A 26032-nucleotide genomic window follows, 5' to 3' on the forward strand; every position below is an offset into this window, starting at 1 on the left:
TGTGCTCATTTCTTCATCTGTCCCACAGTGTGCATCCTACTACCATTCTCAGGAACTTCATTTCTATCACCTATGGCTTCTTCAACTGTTCTGCCTTTATGGCCCAGGTGTCTGTACCATATAGTAGTACTGGTCATGCCACTGTCTTGTACATCTTATGTTTCAGCTTCTTTGGCATTCTTCTGCCATAGACTAAACCTGATACTTTATGCCAGTTGGCTGCAGCCCCTCTTATTTAAGCGTTGACCTCTTCATTCAGACTACCCTTCTCCTCAACTACCCCTCCCAGATACTTTAAGCTGTTTACCTGTTCCACTATCTTCCTTTCTGTCTCTATTCTCAGCTTCTTCTGATTTCCCCAATTTGCTGCCATTACCACCATCTTATCTGTGCTTAGTTTCATCCCATGTGCCTTCAAATTTCCATTCCAGTCTCCTATCCTTTGCTGAAGTTCTAGCTCAAAGTCTGCCTGTACTGCCACATCGTCTGCATACAGCTTTGTTGATTCTTCCTCTCCAACCTGTTTGCTAATGTAGTCCATCAGTATGAACAGCATTGGGCTCAGACCTGAACCCTGATGTATACCCACTCCCACTGGGAACCCCTCTGTGAGGCTGAACACTGTTCATATTTGAACTTGAGTCATTGTGTCCTTGTACATACCCTGCACTAATTCTACAAATGTTTCTGGAACTTCAAACCACCGCAGTATTGCCCAGATCAGCTTTCTTGGGACCTTGTCATATGCTTTCTCCAAGTCTAGGAATGCCCAGTTGAAATCTCTCATCTCTAGCTTCTTCTCAAGTATCTGTCTCCATGCAAACATCGGGTCAGTTGTGGAGCATCGTGATCTGAATCCAAACTGCTCATCTCCATCTTACATTCTACTACTCTGCATATCTGTTTATCAATCACCCTCTCCAGAACTTTCATGGAATGTGATAGGAGTGTGATGCCTCTGTACTGCCCACAGTTGTGGATGTCCCCTTTGTTCTTGTACACTGGGATGAGTATGCTTATTCTCCAGTCATCTGGGATATGCCTTTCTCTCCACACTGCTATTAGTACCCTCAGGAGCCATTTCTCCCTTATCTCACCCAGAATTTTTATCATATCTGCTGTGACCTCATCTGAGTCTGTTTTTTCTCTGACTTCATCTTCCTTAGTGCTGTTCTTACTCCTTCTAGTGTGGGCTCCTCTTCTTCTCTTATTGAAGGATTTTTCTGGGGCAGTGCAGCTTCTGAGGATTTTTCTTCATTCAGAAGTTGCTGGAAATACTCTTTCTGTCTGCCTTTGATATCCTCAGGACTGGTGAGGATGTTGTTGCTGGCATCCCTAATGAAGGGTGTCTGACTATCTTCTTTATCTTTCTGTCTTTGCCTTGCAACCTGATATAGTTTCTTTGTGCCCCTTACTGAGTCACTTTCCACAAGTTGGTACAGTGCCTCCGATGCCCTATTCTTTGCTATTGCAACTTCTTTCTTAGATTCTTTGTTAATCAACCAGTAGTCCTTCTTAACCTGGTCAGTCTTTTTTATTTCCCACTTCTTCCTGAACTCCTCCTTTCTTTTGATGACTTCCTGGACTTCTGCATTCCACCACCAGCTTTCCTTATGTACCTTATTTCCATACTTGGCTCGGTCACATATCTTTTCTGTAGTCCTAACGCATGCTGTTTTTAGGTGCTGCCATTCTTCTTCAACTCCACTTATTTCCTCCTCTCCTTGGGGTGCTAGAGCCCTGAGTAATTCCTTAAACTGTTTTACTTTCCCTCCAGTCAACTTACAGGTCTTCAGTCTGGTCTCTGTTGACCTTAGAGCCTTCTCTGTCCACTGTTTGTAGCGGATTCTAACAACTAGTTGTTTATGCTGTGGGCCAACTGTTTTACTGGGGATGACTTTGCAATAATGGATTCTACCCAGCACCTTTTCCTTACCAGGAGGAAGTCTACCTGAGTTGCACATTGACTACTCTTGTATGTGATCTTGTGACCGTCTCTCTTTCTGAACCATGTGTTGGCTACTATCAAGCCGTTTGCCAGACAGAAGTCTAGAATGGCTTTTCCTTCTTTATTCCTGTTGCCCCACCCATGTGGACCCAGGCAGTCCTCATATCCTGTTCTGTCTGTCCCAATATGTGCATTCAACTCACCCATTATCAACACCAATTCATGTTGTCCTGCTTTATCTAGTAGGCCCTGCAACTGCTGTCAGAGTGCACTCTTTTCCTCACTATTACAACCCTGCTCTGGGACATAGACTAAGATTATGAATACTGCCCTGTCATTGCAATGGAGTCTGACTGCCATGAGTCTGTCATTAATTCTGATGATATCCCTTACTGCCTTCTGAAGCCTCTTTCTCTCACCACAATTCCTACACCATTTCTAGCCTGCCCTCCACCTGAGTAGTAGACTCTGGATCCCAAGCCAAGTGGCTTTGCTACATTGCCTTTCCATCTCTTCTCTTGGATAGATAGGATGTCCAGCCTCCTCCATATCATGGCATCCACTTCCAAGCTGCATCATGTCAGTGAACCTACATTGTGTAGCAATTCTCACTTCATGTGTGGCAAGTTGGTTGGTTTTACGTCCATCTTTTGCTCAACAGAGCTATCCCAGGTAATCCAGGCTGGGCAACTAGACACCGGCCAGCCAGTAGCTTATTGACCCAGGGCTGATGGGCCTTATGGTAGGCACACACTGGCCAATAGAGGCACATATACTCCTCCCACCATTAGCAATGGTCCCTGACATGGGTCAGAGTAGGCCGGGTCCTCAACCCACTTATCACCGGTAACTACCCATGCCAATTTTTGTCAACATTAGTCAACATGACCGAATCATCTAGATCAATATTTTACACCGTTGAGTGTCTTACCCTGTCACAGCATGCAGTCTGTGATCCGTGTATCCCCTAATGTGCTCAAAATAACTAAATAAAGATCCTGTAGAGGTGTTAGAGATATTTTGGAAATTTCATGAAAATCTGTATAAAACACAAGAATGTGGAAATCAAGAAAAAGTACAACTGGAAATATGTATGGGAGACTTAGGTATGCCAAGGTTAGGAGTAGACAAGGCTCAACAGTTAACAGTTAAGATAGGATGAGATGAAATAAGAACAGTGATGTATAATCAATTTGAGGAAATCCTCCAGGAATAGATGGTATTCCTGTGAAAGTTTGGAAGCTAGGAGAGAAGAAAGTGATAAGGTTCCACAAGGTTTTATTGAACAGATTTTAAAAGGAGGGGAGGCAGATACATCCTGGAAGAAAGCTATGGTGGCAGTAATACTTAAAGATGGTAAATACCCATCAGACTCAGCTTTATACATAGCCATTTCAATTTTAAATTACAATTATAAAGTATTTATTTCTATAATAGCTAAAAGAATGACAAAGGTGTTGCCAAAATTGATAGATATGGATCAGTGTGGTTTTGTGGAGGGGAGGTAAACATTTGACAACATTAACAGAACAATGATAATCCAGAGGGAAGCAGAGTGCAAGAAAATACTGCTGTTGATGGTGGGTTTTAATGCAGTGAAAGCATTCAGTAGAGTAAGATTGGATTTTATCAGAAGGGCAATGGAAACATTTACATTTCCTGATAAAATAATAAGGTTAATTACGTGGATATATGAGGGATCAGAGGCAAAATTAAAGTGAGAAAGTTCCTCTTTGATAAGTGGTATCCGAACAGAGGAACTAGGCAGGGGTGCTCTTTTTCCCCTTTATTATTTGCATTATATTTACAGCCACTGGGAAATAAAATAGGGGACTTAGAAACTGAAGGATATAATTGTTATGGTAATCAAGAAAAGTTTGGTTTTATTTGTAGACAATATTATTTTGTACCTGATAAAACCAAAAACAACATCTCAGTGTTGTGGAACATCCTGAGACATTTTCAAGTTTTTTCAGAATATAAAATTAATGAAGACAGAACAAAGGCTATAGCTGCAAGTATAAATCATTTCAGCAATACCCATATTTATGGGAACACAACAAAATAAGGAGAAAATTACATAGAAACAATGGAAATTGTGGGAACAATATATATATATATATATATATATATATATATATATATATATATATATATGTGTGTGTGCAGAATAATGGAGGGAGAGTGAAGTTTAAGGGAAGGCAGGAATTGAGCAGTGTAGGTAATGTTTGATTCATGATTATTGTATAAAAGAATATGCGTGATGTATAATGTTTGCAACTGTGAACATGTTAACATGTTGTATTTTCTTTTATACTTTATATAAATGCATGTTTGTCTATGTGAGGGCTGCCAGCCTAGCTAAATAGAATTTTGTAAATAATTCTATGTCATTTGTAAATATTAATATAATCTTCAGGCTTGTTTTAGAAATGTAAAGAGAACTAGGGGTTATGATTAAACTATATGTTGTACTGAGCTTCAAAAATGTAACCACAGTGCACCCTGCTGGAGGAAAGCTGTTAAGTAAGGAATCTTACAACTGTGTTTGATCTGAAGTTTAGAGATAGGATGTCTTGACCAGCAAATTCTTTCCGTTGTTTAAGACAGAGATAATGGCTAGATTTTACATGTAAAAGTGTCCTTTATTGCTGTGGCTTCCTGGCCAGGTGCAGCTTACAAAGAAATGTAAATTTTGAGTTTCTGTTAGCCTGGGAACTAAAAGGAGAAGTGATAAAAATGATGTAATGTGAAATGACTCAGCAGTACTGGGTGTTATGAATTTAAGACTCTCTCAGAAACATTGAGCATTTTGGATTTTGTCTGAAGCTGACAACAACTCACGAGCACTTTACCTTTTAAGTAAAGTTACTTAGAACTTGGTATTTCTCTTAGAGATAGATAGAATTTAGGCAGATTAGTCTAGCTGTTTTCTATATTTATGTTGGACTATCCTACAATATTGTTTAAAGTTCCTGTGATTTTTGAACTCTTGATTAGCACTGTGTTGAATTGAGGAGATTTGTCGTGTGTCTTTATTATTTATTATTAAATATTTTTAAACCTTTCAACTGTGGCTGTTTTGTGTAGAGATAATTTAAGCTCTTAGAGTACATTGCATGTATTTGGGGATACTGTCCAAGCCACTCCATTAGTCTTGCTGTTCGGCACACTTACTATTTGGATAACAGTAACATTACACAGTGAAATTGGTCACCCTTTTGGAAGGGCCTTATAGTAGCTGATATTAGTGATTGGTGGCAGTCGGTACTACCTTATAGTCTGGGCAGAAAGGCAGCACAGCTGGAGAACCTGTCTCAACCTTCTGCAGGAATGTCTGTGTGTTTGTATATAAATCATATCATGAAGCATGTGTGTGTGTGTGTGTGTGTGTGTGTGTGTGTGTGTGTGTGTGTGTGTGTGTGTGTGTGTGTGTCAGCTACCTGGGCAGGGACACAAAGCACTGGTTGGACAGAGAGGGTGCTGGGGGATTTAGCTTGACCACTAGACTGAGATCTGTACTCTATAGCTGTGCAAGTGGGGAGTCTTATTGGGGATCTGGAGAGAAAGGGAGAAATCAGCCCCAGACTGATTGATGTCTGTGTGCTCTTAAGGGAAATTGTACTTTACTGTGTGTGTGTACTTGTTATCTCCCTCAGTGTGCACGCCACTCACTGGTGCTAGTGGTGAGGATTGAGGCTCCTTGTTTACTGGGCCAGTGCATGCTCATCACAGTCTATGTCCTAAGTGAGAATTTAATAGAGTTGTTAAAATAAACTGACATAAAAGATAAAAACATACTATGACCTGAATGTAGCATCCTCAAAGCAGACAGGAGAAGTTACTATCCTGCACTCATAGCTACTAGCTTTCCCAATATTCACATACAGTACCCTCCAGTTCAGTACAGAAATACTCATATGATTTATAAAACTTAAAAGTCACCGTATTATTGCCCTGTACATTCCTCCAGAAATAACAGAACCAACACTAAGGACATACTGTCATGGGCATCTAAACACATCCCTGATGAAATTGTCATCCTAGTTGACCTTAACATTACCTGACACTCCTCACCTCCTGCAATTAACTTCTCAACTTCACTCAAATTAACAACTCATCAGTCAGGACACAACAAATCCTCTAATACTACCTCCACAATTGATTCTATCCTAATATCTCACCCAAACAACATTACTAAATCTGATGACTTGCCAGATACTCTTAGTGATCACCACCCCACCTTTGCAATAAGACTCCAATTTAGTCTGCCAAAGTCCATCAATGCAACTATGTTCACAACTTATCTAACATCGAGAAAGACACATTCGTCGATACCCTAAACCTCATTAATTGGAGTTTCTTAAAGTATCACCTCAGACATACATAGCCATTTAGGAACTTAACACAGTTTTCCTAAATTTTCTCAGTGAGAGAGCTCAAATTAAAAAAAAAAACTTAAAGCAAATCCAGCCTTCTAGTTCTCCCAAAATGCTAAACAAGCCATAAAAAAAGACATAAAGCATGGAAGGCATTGATCACCACCAGAATTCTTCAAAATTATAAAATCTTACAAAATCCATTATAAAACATTGCAAGAGAAACTACTACCTTACCTGCAAGATTTACAATAGCAACATCAAAAAAAACTTGTGGTCAGCTATAAACAAACTTCTGAAACTTGGTAAAGTGTATCAACGAAACCCGTTATCAGCACATCTAGTTGAAACCATAGCTGCCAAGTATAGCAACCACTTTATTGAAGCAACTACAGCTCTAATCAATAATTCCCCTAATGATCCTCATCAAAGGTCTATCTACAGCAATATCACAGTAGCTCTTTCTCTCTTAAACCAGTTAGAATTACTGTAATCAAAGTATATCTACATAAATTAAAAATAACTATAATAGCAGTAGACGATTGTCCTGCTGAACACCCAGAACTTGGAGCCTCTGCTCTATTATGCCCAACCTCAGTTCTTGTACAGTAAAGAGTCAATTATCCAAACTAATTGGGACCTAGGGTAGTTCAGATAATGAAATGGTTCTGATAATCAAACATATAATTGAACCAGATAAAAAATGCTAAAATCTTTTTTTTTTTTTCTGCATGCAGGAATAAGCTTTTCAACCCTTCAGTGATTCCAATGGACAATAAAGAATATTTTTCACACATGAAATGGCTACAAGCTTAAAAAACATAATGTTTACATATTCAGACATTATGATTTTTCCTACCTGAAAACTTTGGAAGGCTGGTTCTGATAATTGACGTTTCTGATAATCGACGTTTGGATAATCGACTCTCTACTGTAAATTGGTGCTTACAAGAATCCTACATTCTGACACTTTACAAAGAAGGTCACTCGACTGAATTTTCTAACTATAGATGCAAAGCTGTTCTTCCTCCCTTCTCCAAACTCCTTGAAAGTGTGTATATACAGAACTTCTCCTGCACTTCTTAAGCAATACCTACTCTCTTCAACAAACATGTGCCTTCCAGATAGCAGCACAAACACAGCTCTAATCTCCTTTCCAAATATAATTAACTATCATAAAGATGAAGGAACTCTCCCATCCACACAATTCCTAGAACTTTCAAAAGTATTTGATGCATTATTCAATAAGAAACTGCTGCACGTACTCTGTCACATGAATCTCTCCTTTTGCACTACACCTGGTTTCATAGTTACCTCTGCATTAGATACCAGTCGGTAAATTAGCACAGAATCTACTCTTCTTCCTTACCTGTCACTTTTAGTGTGTCCCAAGGCTACATATTGGCTCCAGTTCTTTCTAACATATTCATAAGTGACCTCTCAGCAGCCACATGCTTCTTTAGTACATTATGCCAATGACACCACTCTGATCTGCTCCACTTACACCATATATGAATAGCAACTTAAAACTCATGAGTCATTCTCCTCAATATTATCCTGGCTCATCATCCCACAACTGCTGCTAAACCCACAAAAACAAAACATGTGTCTTGCAGTTCATTCTTCACTGATGGGTTTGGAGCTGATCCAATTAGCAAAGCTCAAGGTTTACCAGTAGCTCAAGACCAAGCCCCTTATCCCATGACGCACTGCCAGAATTACCTCAGATCTAGTTTACCACGGTATGGATCTCAGTGATTCCAGTTCACTCAAGCCTTTTTTGACACAAAATCGCTATTCGCAAGTCTTTTTTCAAAAACTTCTTTATCTTTTATAGATAGTTAGTTATATATTAAGCTCCTGTAGTTGTCTCTTTAGACCTATTTCCTTTGGTGCTTCATAGTTTATATATTTGTAGCAGCCTAGTGTTAGGCCTAGTTATTCAGTGTGTGTGTTTCCTTATATTACTGTAGTGTGCGTTATACTTTTCATAGTGTAGATAGTGTGCTGTAACACATTTAGTAGAGTTGGCCTTCTTTTCCCAGGCCATTGTTAGAGTCTGTTCTGTATTAAAGTTGAGCCTAAGGATAGCTTTAACTTTTAGGCTGTATTACACTGTTGGCCTGTTTTTGTACGGCCATTTGTTAAACTATGTTAGTTATTTAGAAGTGTAATCTTTAGCCTAGGATAAATTTTTCTTCTGGGTTGTTTTAGACTGTTTAGTTGGTGTATTGCTTATTAATATGTCTGAGGAAAAAGACAAGCATCCAAAGTCTGGATTCAAAAAATGTCTAGACTGCGGGCAAAAGATGTCTCTCACTGATGGGCATGTTCAGTGCGTGTATTGTTTGGGTGCAGTGCACTTACAGGAGTCCTGTAGCATTTGCCATTCTTTTTCTTCAAGGGTTCTTTTAGAGAGGAAAAGGAAGCTTGTGGATCGAGGTTTGCTGAAGCATCCTTTTACTGAAGCTTTGTCTGACCAGGATGGGGCCAGCAAGTCCTCTAAATCATCAAAATCATCTACTGATTCCAAGGCATCTAAAACATCTAAGAAAGTGGAGGATTCTGGGACTTCAGCTCCACAGCTCTCAGCCCAGTGTCTCTTCTTTTCAGGGCCAGTCTCTGAGAGACCTGTATCTCCACTCCTCCAATCGGCACCTTCGGTGCACTCCTCTAGATCTTCTGTCAGCCTCTCGGATTTGGATATGGACTGATTGGTGCAGAAGCTCTTATGGGCACCAAGCCTTGCCAAATTGTTGTCGGCTCCAACCCCAGCGTCGGAACCGAAGACCACCATCCCGGATTTGACTGCTTCTCCTCCGAGCCATACCAGATCTTCAGAGCTGGAGGGGGCTGACCTGCTGCTTGTGGAGCCTTTGGAGCTGAGACCTGCTCCGGTGTCATAGGTTCCATCTACTATGACATCCTCGGTGCCGACCAGGGATTCTAGGGGCTGACACTCTCCTGTCGGGTCCGGGGAGGATAGTCGCACCGACTTGTCAGTGCTGACTCTTCCTCTTGGGGTCTTGGCTCAAATGAGCTCGGCTCATACCTCTGGCTCAGAGACCATGGCCTCAGTGCAGGAGGGGATGGCGGTTCCCTCAGATCAATCGTCTCCTTCTCATTGGATCCATGATGCTTTCGAAGCCATGAGGAGAGCCTTGTCCCCAAAGATATCCTCGACATCAGGTCTGGCCTCTTCTTCCTCCAGTGTGCCTGTGTCTGCTTCTGCCTCCATCGTCCAGGCCAAGTGCAGAGACCCTGAGCCTCAGGTAGCCCCACAGGGTGCCTCTTGCTCTTCCGAGACCTCCCCAGAGGCTCCCACTGAGAAGGCCCCCAGGAAGAGATTGTGTAAGAGGAGACACTTGGACTCCCCACAGGAGTCTTTAACATCTGATACTGACTTGGATGAGTCAGAAGGGTCCCCCCGATCCCCCTCTGAGGATATCTCCATTATGGGGATACTCGAGGTCCTTAGGCAGAGGGGTGATTGGCAATCCAAATGCCGTACTGAGGACGAGTCAGTTCTCCTGAAGGCTTTCGGGTCTCAACCTTCCACCTCTTGGGTGTCTCCGCCCTTCGATGAGCTCATGCAGCTCATCTCACGAATGGCGTATGAGTCACTGAAGTCCATGGAGCCTGTCCCTCGTAGGCCCAGCAAGTTAATTTCCACCCCTGTATATAGAGATTTTTTGTCCAAGGGAGTCCCTGTTGATGCCATGATGGTGGCGGCAGCCACCAAGAAGGAAACATCTGAGACTTCCTCGACGATCCATCCTCCTAACAAAGAGTCCAGGATCATGGATCGATATGGCAAACGCATGTTTAGTTCAGTGACTTTTACACTCCGATCCCTGAACTATTTGACCCACTTCACCAGACAACAAAGAGATCTCCTTAAGGAGTTGGGAGATACTCTTCAGGGTACTGTAGCTGCAGGGGCTTCTGACAAAGTTGCCACTCAGCTCGCTACCCTAAATTCCATCATGAATTCATCCATGCATCTCATATCATATGCAGCTGATGGGGCAAGTAGAGCAGCGGGTACAGGAGTTGCGCTAAGACGACATTCCTGGATGCATTTGTGTTCCTTTGTGGAGCCTTTAAGTCTTCATTTATCAACACCCCTTTTGATGGCTCATCTCTCTTTGGGCCCAAAGTGAAGGAAACTCTCACCAGGTGTGAGCAGGAGGGAAAGACTCTGTCTGCCGTCGGAGTCCATTTCTCCACCCCTACTCGGCCTTACCCCAAAGGCCAATGGGGAGAGAAAATGTGGTTCTGAAAAGCCCAAGGAGCCTTTCAGGACACATGTGGTCAACCCCCCTCTAGGGGCAGAGGAGGGGGAAACAATGGAAGATGCTGCCCTCACGGCAGAGGTGGTCCACAACACTAGGGTGGCAGAGACCACTTTTCTGGTCAACCCTATCAGCGCTCCTGAAGGGAGACCAGACTGTCCTGCTCTGGAGGCAGTCAGGGGTCACTTTTCTTTATACCCACACACCTTGCTAGATATAACAAATGACAGCTGTGTACAAAGTATTATTTCCAGATGGTATTTCATACCATTCTTCACCCAACCCATGCCCCCAAGGAGAATCCCGGGCATTCCACCCAGTTACAGGGAACAAGCAACTATAGAGGTCCGCAAGTTGCTAGAAAAAAAGAGTCATCCAGCCAGTCCCAGCAGACCAAATAGGATCCGGAACTTACTCAAGATTCTTTTTGGTCCCAAAGAAAACAGGGGACTGGAGACCTATTTTGGACCTCACAGACTCAACTAATTAGTAAAGAAAAAGAAGTTCCGGATGGTCATGCTTTAGTCAATACTTCCCTTTTTAGGGAGAGACAATTGGATGTGCTCGATAGATCTCAAGGATGTGTACTAAAATGGCCAGGCCATCCGGAGATCATTTGCATTTCCGGCTGGGAGCCAATCATTATCAGTTTCGAGCCCTGCCCTTTGCTCTCACTACAGCCCCCAGAGTGTTCACCAAATGCATGGCAGTGGTCACAGCTCATCTGAGGCATCTAGGATTCCAGGTGTTTCCGCACATAGATAATTGGCTCCTTACCTCCAACACCAGGCATCAACTTATTCAAGCAAGAGAATACACTCTGACACTCTGCCATCACTTAGGCATTACAATCAACTCAGAAAAATCTACCTTGTCACCATCGCAGCATATTGTCTTTATAGGGGCAGAGTTAGACACTTCAACCACCACTCTACGACTACCAATCAAGAGGGTCTTTCTCCTTCGCCAGCATGTCAACTCACTAGTGTCAAAGGACAGAGCACCAGCCGCAGAAGTCTTAAGTATTAGGTTTGATGGCTGCAGCGATCTTGACCATACCATTAGCAAGGATACATATGCAGATTCATCAATGGCTGCTGTTCACCCAATGGTCCTGTCAGGAACTTCCAATGAGTCATATGATTTTGATTACAAACTCTTGCAAGAGAGATCTCCAGTGGTAGTTGACGTCTCTTCATGTAACTATAGGAAATCCCTTTGTTCTACCCCCTCCTGTAGCCACTGTGACCACGGACGTTTCCCTGATAGGGTGGGGGGGCATTTTCAGGGAATGACCACCCAAGGCACATGGACGGATCAAGAGTCACACCTGCATATCAATGTTCTGGAGTTGAGAGCAGTACTTCTCGCGTTGCCGTACTTTCAGGACTCTCTTCCTCTAGGGACAATTGCAATTCAGACAGACAACATGTCGGTAGTCTGGTACTTGAACAAGCAAGGCAGGACCAAGTCTTACCCCCTTTGCCGAGAAGCCCTCAGAGTTTAGCAGTGGGCTGTCTCCTCCCAGCGCTTTCTTTTGGCAACGCACATCCTGGGGAGATCCAACATGATAGCAGACAAACGGAGCAGGGCAATTTTGTTGCCACATGAGTGGTCCCTCAAACAAGAGATTGCGGACACGATTTTCCGCAAATGGGGCCACCTTTGCTGTGATCTTTTTGCCAGTCACATCAACATTAAATGCAGAAGCTACTGTGCCCTGATTCCCCCTCTGGGACATCCCCCGAGAGATGCACTTGTACACGATTGGCCCCCGGGTCTCGTCTATGTATTCCCTCCAATCCCTCTTAAGCCCAAACTTTTACAGAAAGAATTTTGCCTGGAAGGACTACCATCCTCATAGCCCCACATTGGCCTTGGCAGATTTGGTTCCCATTTCTTCATCATCATCTGTTGGAGGGTCCATGGATTCTGGACCCAGTGCCAGACCTTCTGACACATCCGTCAAGGGACCTCCATCCCTCATTGCAGTCACTGAAGCTCACAGCTTGGCTTTTCCAGTTCCCATCATAGCCAGGCTTCATGATCTTTCTGATGAGACAAGACAGATCCTCTTGTCGTTTCATAAGCCGTTCATCAGGAGACTGTATCTTAGTAAGTGGAAGAGATTTTCCATATAGGCTTCTAAGCAGAACATTGATCTTTATCAAGCCCCTTTGATGTCCATTTTAGAATTCTTGACTATGATTTTTAATGAAGGAGCTGCAGCTGCTACAGTTTGGGTCCAGTTGTCTGCTATATCTAACTTTCATCTCAGAGTGGACGGGCTAAACATAATGTCCCACAAGTTGTCCAAGGCCTTTCTCAAGGGAACCTTTCAAATGAGGCCTCCAGTGAAAACTCCTTATTCTCCTTGGAGTCTAAACTTTATGCTGTCTTGCATGATTCTTCCCCCATCTGAACCAGCATCATCTTGTGATCTCAAATTTTTATCATGGAAAACCATATTTCTGGTGGCTATTACTTCTGCTTGCAGAGTATCAGAACTTCAAGCCTTATCTATCAGCCCACCTTATTTGATTTTTCATGCTGATAGAGTATTTCTTAAGACAAACCCCTCTTTCTTGCCCAAGGTTTGTTCTGAATCCAATATCAACTAAGTCATTGAGTTGCCAGTGTTCTTCCCTAACCATTCCAACAAATTAGAGTACATGCTGCACAAACTTGATGTTCACAGACAGCTCAGATATTATTTGGACAGAACAAAAGATGTTAGAAAATCAGACCAGCTTTTTGTGTCTTTCTCTGAAGCCAGAAAAGGTAGACCAGTGGCTAAACAACACTTTGTAAATGGCTATCTGATTGTATCACTTTTGTTTATTCAGCTGCTAATATGCCCTTACTACACAAGATTAAAGCTCATTCTACCAGAGCAGTTTCTACGTCCTCTGCATTTCAAGCCAAATTGCCCCTTGATAACATTTGTGCTGCAGCCATTTGGTCTAAACCTCATACCTTTATCACTCATTACAAAGTTGATAAAGGCTTCCAGGGACAGGGCTTCCTTTGGGTCTATGGTTCTGAAGAATGTACTCCCATGAGCCACCCAAGATTGAGGGTGCTAGGGTAGCTACCCATCAGTGAAGAATGAACGGCGAGATTGAACAACTTCACATTAAGAAGTTATGTACTTACCATAACGTTCCATGTGAGTTGTTCCATCTCGCCTTCATTCTTACATCCCTCCCTCCATCCCCCACCTGGCTGATAGTTGATCTACAGGCTGGTCTCATCCTGGTTATTCAATCCTTCTTTTCTCTTGGGAGAGTAGTTCTCTTACAAGGATATGGTACACACAGCAAACAAGATCTGAGGTAATTCCAGCAGTGCATCATGGGATAAGGGGCTTGATCTCGAGCTACTGGTAAACCTTGAGCTTTCCTAACGGCCATGTCGGAGCCGATGGAGTGGCTGTGAACCCATCAGTGAAGAATGAAAGCAAGATGGAACAACTCACATGGAACATTATGGTAAGTATATAACTTCCTCTTGTCCTGTTCACTCCAACAACAAATCACTTTTCACCATCACCATCACTGAGAACAATCTAAAATTTGTCATCCAGTTTGAGTCCATTATTTAAAAAAACACACTGAAAGCTAAGTCTGCTTTTACAGAGCAAAACCTTTCCCCTCATACCGGGAAAGAGAAACTTAAGCCTCAGCCTACTTAGTCCCAAGTCTCTTTTAAACAGCATCCATATTCAAAAACTTACCTCACAGTTATCCAAAACTGAACAGTGCAATACGATTGCAATGTTTAACACTGACATGTCAAATAAATCACATCTGTGATTAGCACTGAAACAACTTGACCTGTTAGAACTACCCCATCTCCCTGCTTTCTCTCAGCTACTAGATGCCTATAATATCCTATATCAGTCTAGCAAATGTTCTTCACAAGCCAAAACTCTCCAGTGGTACTGCCTAAACCTTCAAATTTTCTCCAAAGACCGATACCTTGTCTGTTTCTAAGTTTCACAGTACATCTGGAAACAACATATATTCCACACATGTAGCAAAACTATGGAACACACTGCCACTGACTATCAGACAGACTGAAAACCTGTGTTGCTTAAAAATACAGCTGATGATACATGTCGAAAGCACATGGATCTGTGCCTGATCCTTAGCCTCAGAAGTCTAACACCCACAATAATCTCCAAACTTACAATCTCCTCTCACCTATCTCTTTATTTGTATCTAATAACTGCTGATTCTCATCACAGTTGTATTCTATATCCTCTGCCTCTTCCTCCTACATAACTCTACTTGCTCTTCCTCTCCCACATCTATCTGTGCTCAGTTACAATCTCACTATCTTCTCTTCCTCTCTTATTCTGCACATCTATTAATCTCATCTTCCTCAATGCTGTACCCAACCAACCTGTTTCTGCAGTACACTTTATCCTGCCTGTTTCTTCACATTTTCTGTACTGATGCTTTTTGGATATATGTCCTTCTCTGTACTTTTAAACTACCTTTTCAATTAGTGCAACATTTGTGTAACACATATACCTCCAGTTTCCACAATGAGTGGATGAAAGTAAGTGCACTGAGGATCGAAATCCCTGAACTACATTTGCCCCAAAAACTGTTGAAAACATTTTTACGTGCTTTTTGCAGGGGGCAAGCCACCCCGCACACCCAATGTGAGAGGGCTTGCCTCCATATCCCTGAAGTTGTATATACAAACTCCACTGTTACACCAACTTGAAGAAGAGGGAAATTCCCCCCATAAGGGCAATACTGCTGACACAACACTGACATTAATTTCCAGATGGAGAATGTCCAAAAATTGGCAGGATGAACTTTGTGTAACTGAAGCTCAAACTTTCAGTCTTTGTTCACCAGTAGATTACCCATACCTCCTACTTAATTTGCACTATTGAATCCTGCAAAACAATTCTTATACACATATTTGCTCTGAATGCTGTATAATTCCATACATTGCCTAGAAAGTGTTTATTTTATACATACTAGATCCTAAAGGTACATATGTACATTTTTTTATCCTGTTATTGTTCAAAATTATATGTACTGCTGTGATACACACACACACACACACACACACACACACACGCACACACACACACACACACACATATATGTATATATATATATATATATATATATATATATATATATATATATATATATATATATATATATATGTATATATATGGGTCTACCTGAGAACGTCGACGGATGAGAAGACCGACAACGAAATCACCGACGCCAGAGGATCGACAAGTCAGAAGACCGATGGATGAAAACACCGACGCGGAGAACACCAAGATGGGGAAAGGATGTGTAAGTATGCGGTAGTGACGGACATTAGGGTGCGAGTAAGGTAAGTGTGCGATGTTGACGGTCTGGAGGGATAGGGGTGGGTTAAGTGAGTTAGGGTTAGGGCGCGGGTTAGGTAAGGGTGCAGTAGTGATATTTTTTGGGTTAGGGGCAGGTTAAGTAAGTTAGGGTTAGGGCGCGGGTTAGGTGAGTGTGCGATAGTGACGGACCTTAGGGTTAGGGTTTCGGTTAGGGTTGTAGATAGTTGTGTATGTAAGGTTTAGTGTTTGTTTGTTAGGATTTTGGTGTGCTTGTGTTGTGTGTGTGGTTTTTGGACAGGGGATTTCTTTTGTTTGTTGGTTGTTGTTATGATGTGTTGAGTATATGAGGTGTCGTGTTTGTGAACTGTTGATTATGTGGTGTTGGTGATGTCATTGTCGGTGTTATGCACTGTTGATGTTGTCAGATAGATCCATATATATATATATATATATATATATATATATATATATATATATATATATATATATATGCATGTATGGGTCCACTATGTAATCCCGAAATACTGAAATCCCAAATTTCAGTATTTTGAAATTACATAGCTAAAAACAAAACTACAACACAAAATCCCGAAACCCCATAACCGTGAAATTTAAAATCCCGAATGTATTCTACACATACAGCACACACATACACATACACACAATTCCCCCCCACAATCAAATAAATAATGGACTAACTGTTTTTATTTTGTTGGCGTTGGCGTGGATTTTGGTAATTCAGTAAACAAGTTTGGACTATATTCATCTTTCCTCCTACTGCGCTTTTCTTTTTGGTTCAAATAAATAATACTACACTACAGATAAGCAGGGGGGCAAGCCCCATGCACCCCACACCCCCTACTTAAATATTCTAACACCAAGATCGCACAGACACACAACGGAAACTCACACCCACACATTTTACAGTCCCTCACACATGCACATCACAGTCACAACACACACTTACACACACTAAAGCCCCTAACCAGCACACTTACACATACATGCTTACCTAAACTTCCACCTAGCCATCCACACACTGCACCAGCGGAAGTGGAAATTCAACATCTCCGTGCTTCAGGATATTGAATTTTGTGCTTCTGCGGCTTTCGGAATTTTGTGTTTTTGGCTATTTAATTTCGAAATACTGAAATTCGGGATTTCAGTATTTTGGGATTACATAGTGGACCCATATATATATATATATATATATATATATATATATATATATATATATATATTTATATATATATATATATATATATATATATATATATATATATAGGTTCATAGGTTTATATATGTGTACTAGGCTAATGATCCTGGAGCCTTTACAAGCCTAGCCCATTGAAGTGCCCTGGCATTGTGCTGCCCGACATTAATTTCCAGTGCCTCTATTAAGTAGAGCCACTGGAGTGATCCCCAGGGTGAGCTTTCCATTTCCCATTCACTCATCAAGATTTCTGTTGAAGAGGGCCAGTGAGGTGCTCTGCTTGACATGTATGGGAAGTCTATTCCAGAGCATGGGCAGTCTCTGGGTCATGAACCTGTTCCTCCAGCATGTTCTGTTGATTGTGGTAATGAGGTTGAGGTCTCTGGAGCATGTGGTGCGGAGGGATTGGGATTTCTTTAGATGTAGCATTTCTAACAGAGCTGGGTCAGACATGGCTTTGTAAGTCAAGCAGAGATTGCCTCTTAATAGATGATATGAGACAGAGAATAGCTGGAGTTGTTTGAGTCTGTCCATGTAGGACATGCGTTTAAGGCCTAGGATCCTCTTTGTGAGGTACTTTTGTGGCCTTTCCAGCTGTTGTATGTGTCTAGTGAGGGACATGCCAAATGGGGCATTATACTTGATGACTGGCCTAATGAGAGAAGAGTAGAGAGAGATGATGACCTCTTTCTTCCTGGATGCAAAACCTTTGGTAATGAGATGTGCTACATAGAAGGACTTTCTGACCACAGTGGCAATGTGGAGTCGAAGGAGAGGTTGCTCTCAACCTGTGTCCACAGATCTCTTATAACGCCTTCAGTGGGCTCCCATTGATGTGATAATTAGTGGAAACTGAGTTTTTCCCAAAGGGGATGACAGCGCATTTTTTGGCATTAAGCTTAAGTACATATATATGTACATTTTATAACCTGTTATTGTACAAAGTTACATGTACTACTACTTTATATAATTCATACTTTGTAATTTTGTAGTTTCTAACATTGCTTTTATCACCTATATTTTCATCTTAGTAATATCTTTTATATTGGAGCTTTTCATCACAGACCTCCACTGAATAGGTTTACTTTGTTGCACAGTTGTTAAAATAAAATAACTAAATAAAGCTACGGTAATAGAGTAAAGATGAGCTGTTGTTTTCAGATATCTGAGAGGAATTGATTATTTGCATGCAAGACAAAAATTAAAGTTCTGATGCTGTCTAAAATATTGAAAGTATTGTTGAGTACCTTTTACATATCAAATGGACCTGTTCTTGACCTAACGGGTATACTGTGATATGTTTAAAATAGATTTCAGTGGTCTTTGGAAGACATGTATTGTGTATAAAATAATTCTGGATGTTATATACTAAAATGGATTAATTCAGAGTATAAATTTTTGTGAATGTTGCAACAAATTTGAAAAACTAATAAATATAAAACATACTCTAATGGTAGAATTTTGAAGAGAATGATAGAGTATTCTAAAGTTATCAGTGTAGTTAAGGTGCTGCTGATTTTATTTTAACTGAACAATAAATATATTATCATCAACATACTGCAGTCATTTGGTGTGTCATTAGGCAATTCTTTAATACATGTAGTCTCAGAAAACCCTCTGAAAGGTTGCAAGCATGAATTGAATTTATGCTGATAAAATAGTAACAACACAAAAATGCTGTACTATTTTATCAGTTAATCTGGATAGTGTACTGGTATCATAAAATATGCAAATGCTTATATATTTTTTCATATCATGCATTTTGTCCATAGTTATGTCGATGTTATTGAAGAAGCAGTGGCTCTTGGACATACTGTTCTGATAGAAAACTTAGAAGAAACAATAGATCCAGTACTTGACCCACTACTAGGAAGACATACACTCAAGAAGGGAAGGTAACTGATCACAATTGCTACTCTTTGGTTGTATATCCTACTGTCTCCTTTACTCTTCCAGTGTTGCCTTTAACATAGTTGTTCTGTCTCATACAGAATTACTGCATGGTCATACAGACAAATGAGACACAAACAAAATGATCAAAAATTAAAAACTTTCAATAAAGTGTATGTTGTTTTGATATATTCTAAAATTTCTTACTTTTGAGTATTTTATTTTGTTAATGTGACATATTTTAGGCAGGCATCTGTTTGCTATATACATTCATTCATTTCAAGGGACCTATTTGTTTCTGATCTTAAAAATAAACTGGAAGTGCTTACTTTTCAAGCAGAGATCAGAGAAAGTTTGTATTACTTAGTGGTACAGTAAAGCATTTTTCTTTCTTCATAAGCATAACAAGTGTTTAACATAACATATCCAGTCGCACTGAAGTTAAGGTTGCATGTTCTCAGCTTGTAGTTTAACTGTACTTGTTTACTGGAATAGTCCAATTGAGCAGAAATCTACCCCTTTTCCACAAAAAGGGGAGAAAAACTTCAGAAGAATTCTAACATTACATAAAGAACATAGTAGACAGATGTATACAATTAATCAATAAATGTACAAAATTTGAAATGAGTATCATTGAGTAATAGCAGTAAGCCGCGGTGGTGCAGCGGTAGCGTTGTTGCCTCACAGCAAGAGGTTCCCCCGTTCGATTCTCGGCTGGAGTGCCTTCTGTGTGGAGTCTGCATGTCCTCCCCATGATCGAGTGGCATTCGAAAGACATGCATGAATGGGCATGCCTTTGTTGAAAGTTGGGAGTCGTTCTGGCAACTCGGCACCATAAAAATCTACTGCCAATCATTAGAGGACCGGAGTTCTGCTGTGGCGACCCATAATCGGGAAAAGCCAAAAAGACAAACAACAACAACATCATCCTTAAGTAATAGCAGTATCATGGAATGAGCTGTGGAATGTTTTCTGTGAAGAAAAACACAGAAAAAAAACATTGCATAAAGAACATAGTAAATAGAGGTATACAAGTAGACAACGGAAGTATACAAGTAATCAGCAAATATGCAACCTTTAAACATAATATCATTAATTAATAGCAGTATCTTCTAAAGAGCTAGGAAACACGTTTGGAAATGAACTTGATAGAAGGAGAGAAAAGGAGGAAAATAGAGCATTACTATTAACAGATGAGAGAGAATGTTTTACGATACATAGAAGGAAGAAAAGCGAGAGGTAGAGGATAAGGAGGAGATTTTGGACCAATAACTAAATGAATAATGATGATATGAAAAGGAGACAGTATGCAGCAGGACATTTATCACCCAGGAGTTGTGCATGTACTGAGCCAGGTATCTTTAAGGTATTCTCTTGTTTGTGCCTTAAAAGAGTTGGTACTTACTGCGTTCCTTAAAGTGAGAGTAAGAGAGTTCCAAATTTTGCCCAGGAAAGAGGAATACAAAGAGTCATCAGTTGAGTTGTTACCTTTCGTAACACTTAATAACAATTTGTCAATGGATCTCAGCTGTCTACTGGGTTATAAAGTTGGAGAATATTTTTCAAACTAGGGCATTTGTCTGTAAAATAGACGCATTTATGAAAAGTAACTAATTAGGAAAGTATAAGGTAATGCCTTAACTCTAAACACTGAAGTTTTTTTAAGGCCAGACAGTGATGTTTCCTATAATGATGAATGGCAGCAAATTTTGCTAATCAAGATGTGGGCTGAGTAAAGTAGTTAGAGATGAGAAGGGACTAAGAAATACCTTTTGTCCCGGTCCCCTTCAATAAACACATTACACCAAATGAAATTAACAAACCATTCTTAACCCCTGTTTGTCCCTGGCCTTTCCCCTCAAAAGATCTCTTATTAAATTTCCATAACATAGCTTTGTTCACCAAATTCATTAATTACAACTGTTCATAATACAATTGGTTCTAAACACAGCACAACATCCTTGTAATGTTAATCAGGGCAGCGTACCCACTCACCCTGCTCAGTAAGCAGCGTCCATACCTCTGCTCGCTTACTTTACTTATGGATCACCATCCTTGTAATGTTAATCAGGGCAGTGTATCTACTCACCCTGCCCAACAAGCAGTGCCCATACCTCTGCTCACTTACTTTACTTATGAAGCAGTGTCCTATCTCACTTCATACACTGTTCATTGAATTGCTTTCTGCCAAATAAGCAGCATCCTTACCTCAGCTTGCTTATCTGTTCAGCAAGCTTCCTCCAACTACTCATTTTCCTTTCCCCAGATCCTTGGAATGAACATCCAGACACCAGAGGTGGAACAGAAGAGGGCAAGCCTATCCCTCTTCTCCACCAACCAGCCTAACCAGGCTGTTCCCCCTCCCTTCTACCCAAACTTGTTCAACCCACTACTTCCCATAAAGAGAAGGGTCAAGCCAAACATTATTCGGTGTACTCATCATCTGTAAAGCACCTTGGAATCCCATCATAAACCCATCTTGCCATACCATCACTGAAACACACCCTAATGAAACTAACTAAATTAGAATTACCGTGACCCCACTGTACCACCGGAATATCCCCACCAAGAAAATACATACCCTTTTAGCCCTCTTCCTTCAAAGCTGAAATCCTGGCTCAACCTGAATGGATTGACAACCTATAACCACAACAAAACCACAAACTATAAGCCCTTGAACTCAAATCAACACCCAGTCAAAACAACTAGTATCAAGTCTCACACCCAAGACCCTGTCAACTGTAGTATATCACCTTAGCCCCCCCAACTACCTAGTTCTGGATGTGCAACAACTCAATTACTGTAGGGAATAGACTAACTCCAAAACTTTAATGTCCTAACCGTAGATGGCAGAAAACCAGCACCCCTTGACCTAGTTCCAGAAACTCGCCTATGCTAAGCAATGAAGTACTCTATGTGCCCAGCCATAAACACCCCCAATTTACTCATTAACAAACCATTCTTAACCCCTGTTTGTCCCTGGCCTTTCCCCTCAAAAGCTCTCTTTCCTTATGTTATCTATACCACTAGAATGTAATTAAGACTTGTCCTACAGCTGCCTTATCCCGCAACCAAGCATCCTTTAAACCTTGTAACTTCCCTGTAAATACATACCCAGTTTCTAAAACTGCCCCCACAGCCACCTACCTACCATGCTTCTTAAAACTCTATCTACAAAATTCAACCAAACCCCAAATTAAATGATCCTTGTGCTATTCTGTAAAACCTTAACCTGGTATGTAACATTAACACTGCCTACTCAAGGGACAAATTTGTCACCCCAAAGATACCACTCGTTAGGAACAAACTCCAGCATCCTGTCAAACACCTCATTATCCCTTCCCCCACCAATGGTTCAAACAACTGGATGAGTGAATGCAACCACCCCAAGGTTCCAAGAAAGCAAGGATTGAACTTCACTGGCCATAGGGCTGTGGCTTAATAAGTTCCCGTGCTCCTGTGAATGTTGTGACTCTACTCATTCCGTGGGACCCCACACTCCCCATAAACTGTCCCTGACAGTTTTTCCCCCTGGCCCTCCTACCTACCTCTTCCTTAATTGTCCCCTATACCAATGCAGTAATCAGCTCCTACTAATTAAACACAGAGGTCTAACATGTCTTACTAAGGTGATACTCAGACCCACCTTGAGCCCCATTCCAGTAGCAAGAACATCCATCCTATCAAAACATCACCTTTCAAATCCCCTTTTCAAGCCACAGCATGATGCCTTCTGCACTTCAGCAATTTCCGTCAGGAACTGTCGCCCACTTGTGCTCCCCAGGTGTAAGCGCCTCACTCGGCACTGCTTCCATCATCTGCGAATTCACTGAGTATCGCCACAACTGGTACTCAGCACACCCCCATCTACAAAGAAAAGGACAAAAGTAAACCCTCTAATATGTAAAGAGAAGGCTCCATCTTATACCCACCTATTCCAAATACAGCCACAGCATTCCAAGACCCCATCTGCAAGAAAGAAAAAGACATGTAAATCATCCAAAATACATCACCCACATTCCAAGGCATCTTCAAGGATAACCTACCCTGCCAACCCAGGAAGAAATGTACCACCGCCACTCACATCTATGACAAAGCAGCCAAAACTGAAGCTATGCTTCCAATGACCCTATCAAATAACCACAATAAACTTAACTACCAGTGGAGCATGTTAAAACTAAACCCCACACATGATGGGACCGATCAATATCCACAACCCAGGTAACCTTGTGATTCCAAACCAAACCCATTAGCGCCCTGTATAAGCCAAGCTAACTTATATTGTAAAGCCATCTGCCTGGCTCTTAGCATTCCATCTCCAACTGAGGCACACTAACCAACATAATGTGGAACAAATGGACCAATGCACCAAACCTAATAAGAGCTGACTAGCAGCTTACAAAATGCAATCAGGTATTATTTTAAATATTCCTCTTACAAAGTTAAAAGGTTGATAGAACAGTTTTTAAAGGGTGGGAGCCTGAGCCCAAATGTCAGTCCCATTTGCCACTGCAAACCGCCATGTGAAAATCATCCTCCAAGCCCAGGAAGGATCACGCATTACAAATGTCTACCAAGTCTCACAGTAAAGCCATCATTCGACCCTCCCCCCTTGCAATGTTTGGCACATCTAACCATATCCCTCCAAACCAAGTCTGCCAAAAGGGAAGACAAAGACACAAAATAGAGCCACCTTGAAAATATCTGCCTATCACTAATAGGGGGAATAAAGGCCCAGCAATAGGGATGGCTCTTAAATATTGTTCTTATAAACTTAGAAAGTTGATAATTGAACAGGATTTCTGGCTGCATACATTTTTCTGCAGGATACGAAATCTGAAACACCAATGTACATCAATACTGAGTGACTTAAATCCTCAGATTAACCCAGCAGATTGCCAGAAAATTGCATATTTTATGAGGAATAGATCGACAATATGAGGCAGCAAAGCAAACCAGAGGCCATTATAAGTACGTAGCTGCTAGAAGTGGGACAACACCCTCAAAACAACCCTGCTATAGTAAGCAGTGAAGCTGCACGCCACCTCCAATATTGCCTTAAATGTGGGGAAAACCATCTGACATCTACAACCTTTCATAATATTTAAGGGACTTTAATCACAGTGGAGCAAAATGCAGTAACAAATGCATGGAGCATATTGCGCATCACTTAACAGCCATTACAGATTGGCTACTACTTTTTTTTTTTTTTTTTTTTAAACAGTGAACATTAACAGCCCCTTGGCTTTCACACCAAATCCCCCCACCCCAGTCCTGCCAGAGGTTCAACCTTTAAAGACAGTAACTCACATTTAGAGTCAAGCAAGAAGTCTGGACAAAGCCATACAGAAATCGGTTAATTAATAACATGGGTCGAAGGCCAAAATAGGGACATTTTTATGTTGTTCATCTGAACTTAGCAAGTTGATCGTATAGCCGGTTTTGCATGGACTTGACTTTCTGAAGGATATAAAGTCTGAAACTTGTCTGTCATTTTAGAACATCAGTCTTTGATGATTCATCAATAATTTGCCAGAGAACCAAATTGTTATGAAAGTGGGGCAATGTTTTGTAGCCAATCTAGACATTCTGAACAGTGGAGAAGTATGAGTAGTGAAGATCGGCTTAACCATTTGAATGGGAGCCATAGTTCTCAAACACAGAAAAGCAAGGCTTCCTTTAATAGAAGGGCATGGTTCTACAAACCTGACTAACCTGCAATGCTGATAAAAGACACCCCTCCACTGAAACAACCGTGAAAACAGCACCTTACCATGTTGCAGTACTAACTAGAAGCTAGAGCCACTCAGACGGGAAGTGTACCAATCTTTCCTCCTATTATTATTATTTTTTTTAATTGCCAAATCTACCCAACCAAGCTTTTAGCACCACACACAATCTGACTGAGAGACTTGTAGTGCCCTGAGAATCTACCCAAACAACATTTCCCTTTGGCCACCCCAATCTGGACTGTAAGGCCCTTGTCTCCATGCTATTCATTCCTCCACTTCACCTGTACCAGCAGTGACAGCATGCGTATGCTTGAGTAACATCCCTCACTAACTGGCATCAAAAACCCACGAACCAGCTTGATCAAAGCTACACAGATAACTTGACAAGACACAAACCAGTACATTCACACCATATAACCATCAACCACTCACTCCAGCTACCTTCAAGCAGGGGACTGCTACCCCAGCAGTAACACCTCCAAAACACACAAAATATACCATAGAAAACACCCCAGAGGCTGCAACCAAAACTCAAAACAAACAATGAGAATCCAGCCCCACCACTCAACCACCAACATACCAACTAGCAAACAGGGAACAAAAGCAAGTGACCACCTGCACCACAAACCCCAATCTAACCCAAATATCCCCCCACTTAGCTATATTTTAATCTGGAAACATTAATTGGGGTTAAAATGCAGTGCAGCTCTGCCTCCACACCCAAAGGCCTTTCCTAGCAAAGTCTTACACGTCATTAAAGTGTTAAAATAATTTGTTCAACTTTACAGAGATAACCACCTTGCTAACAAAACAAAGCGTTTTCCTATGCCAATCAACACAAAGAAAATATCTTGTTCCACAACCCGTAACCCTCTTCTATTCTTCAAAATACCTCTTATTCATAATATGCCACAGTTCCCAAGCCCACGCAAAGGCCTCAATGCGCCAACAGTTAAATACCTTGTTTATGCACCAATAAAGCACAAACATTCACTCTCTCTTTGACATGATGTTAACAACCGCTGAAGTTTTATGCAATTTTGTCCACAATATGTAGCCAAGCTTGTAATAACAGCACAGTTTTCAGATCATAAATCAGGCTCACATTTATTTAGAAGAAAACCATTCTTATGCAATTTTGTCTGCACAATGTAGCCAAGCAAGAAAACATTTTTCCAATGTATGATTTTCTGCACCTTGTCACATCAGGCACTTAGGAAATGCA

General features: G+C 41.2%; 1 protein-coding gene across 1 annotated transcript in view; it reads left to right on the plus strand.

Moving 5' to 3' along the window:
- LOC122805262 (dynein axonemal heavy chain 11-like) overlaps positions 1-26032 on the plus strand; it is a 4596980-nt gene that overhangs the window by 3771906 nt on the left and 799042 nt on the right. The window contains exon 62 of the mRNA XM_044075350.1: positions 18958-19080. Coding sequence (XP_043931285.1) covers positions 18958-19080 — 123 coding nt within the window. The remainder of the gene's footprint in view (positions 1-18957; positions 19081-26032) is intronic.

Source organism: Protopterus annectens, chromosome 6.part1 (genome assembly GCF_019279795.1).
Source record: "Protopterus annectens isolate FY-2018-M chromosome 6.part1, PAN1.0, whole genome shotgun sequence".
NCBI classification, from domain to species: domain Eukaryota; kingdom Metazoa; phylum Chordata; order Ceratodontiformes; family Protopteridae; genus Protopterus; species Protopterus annectens.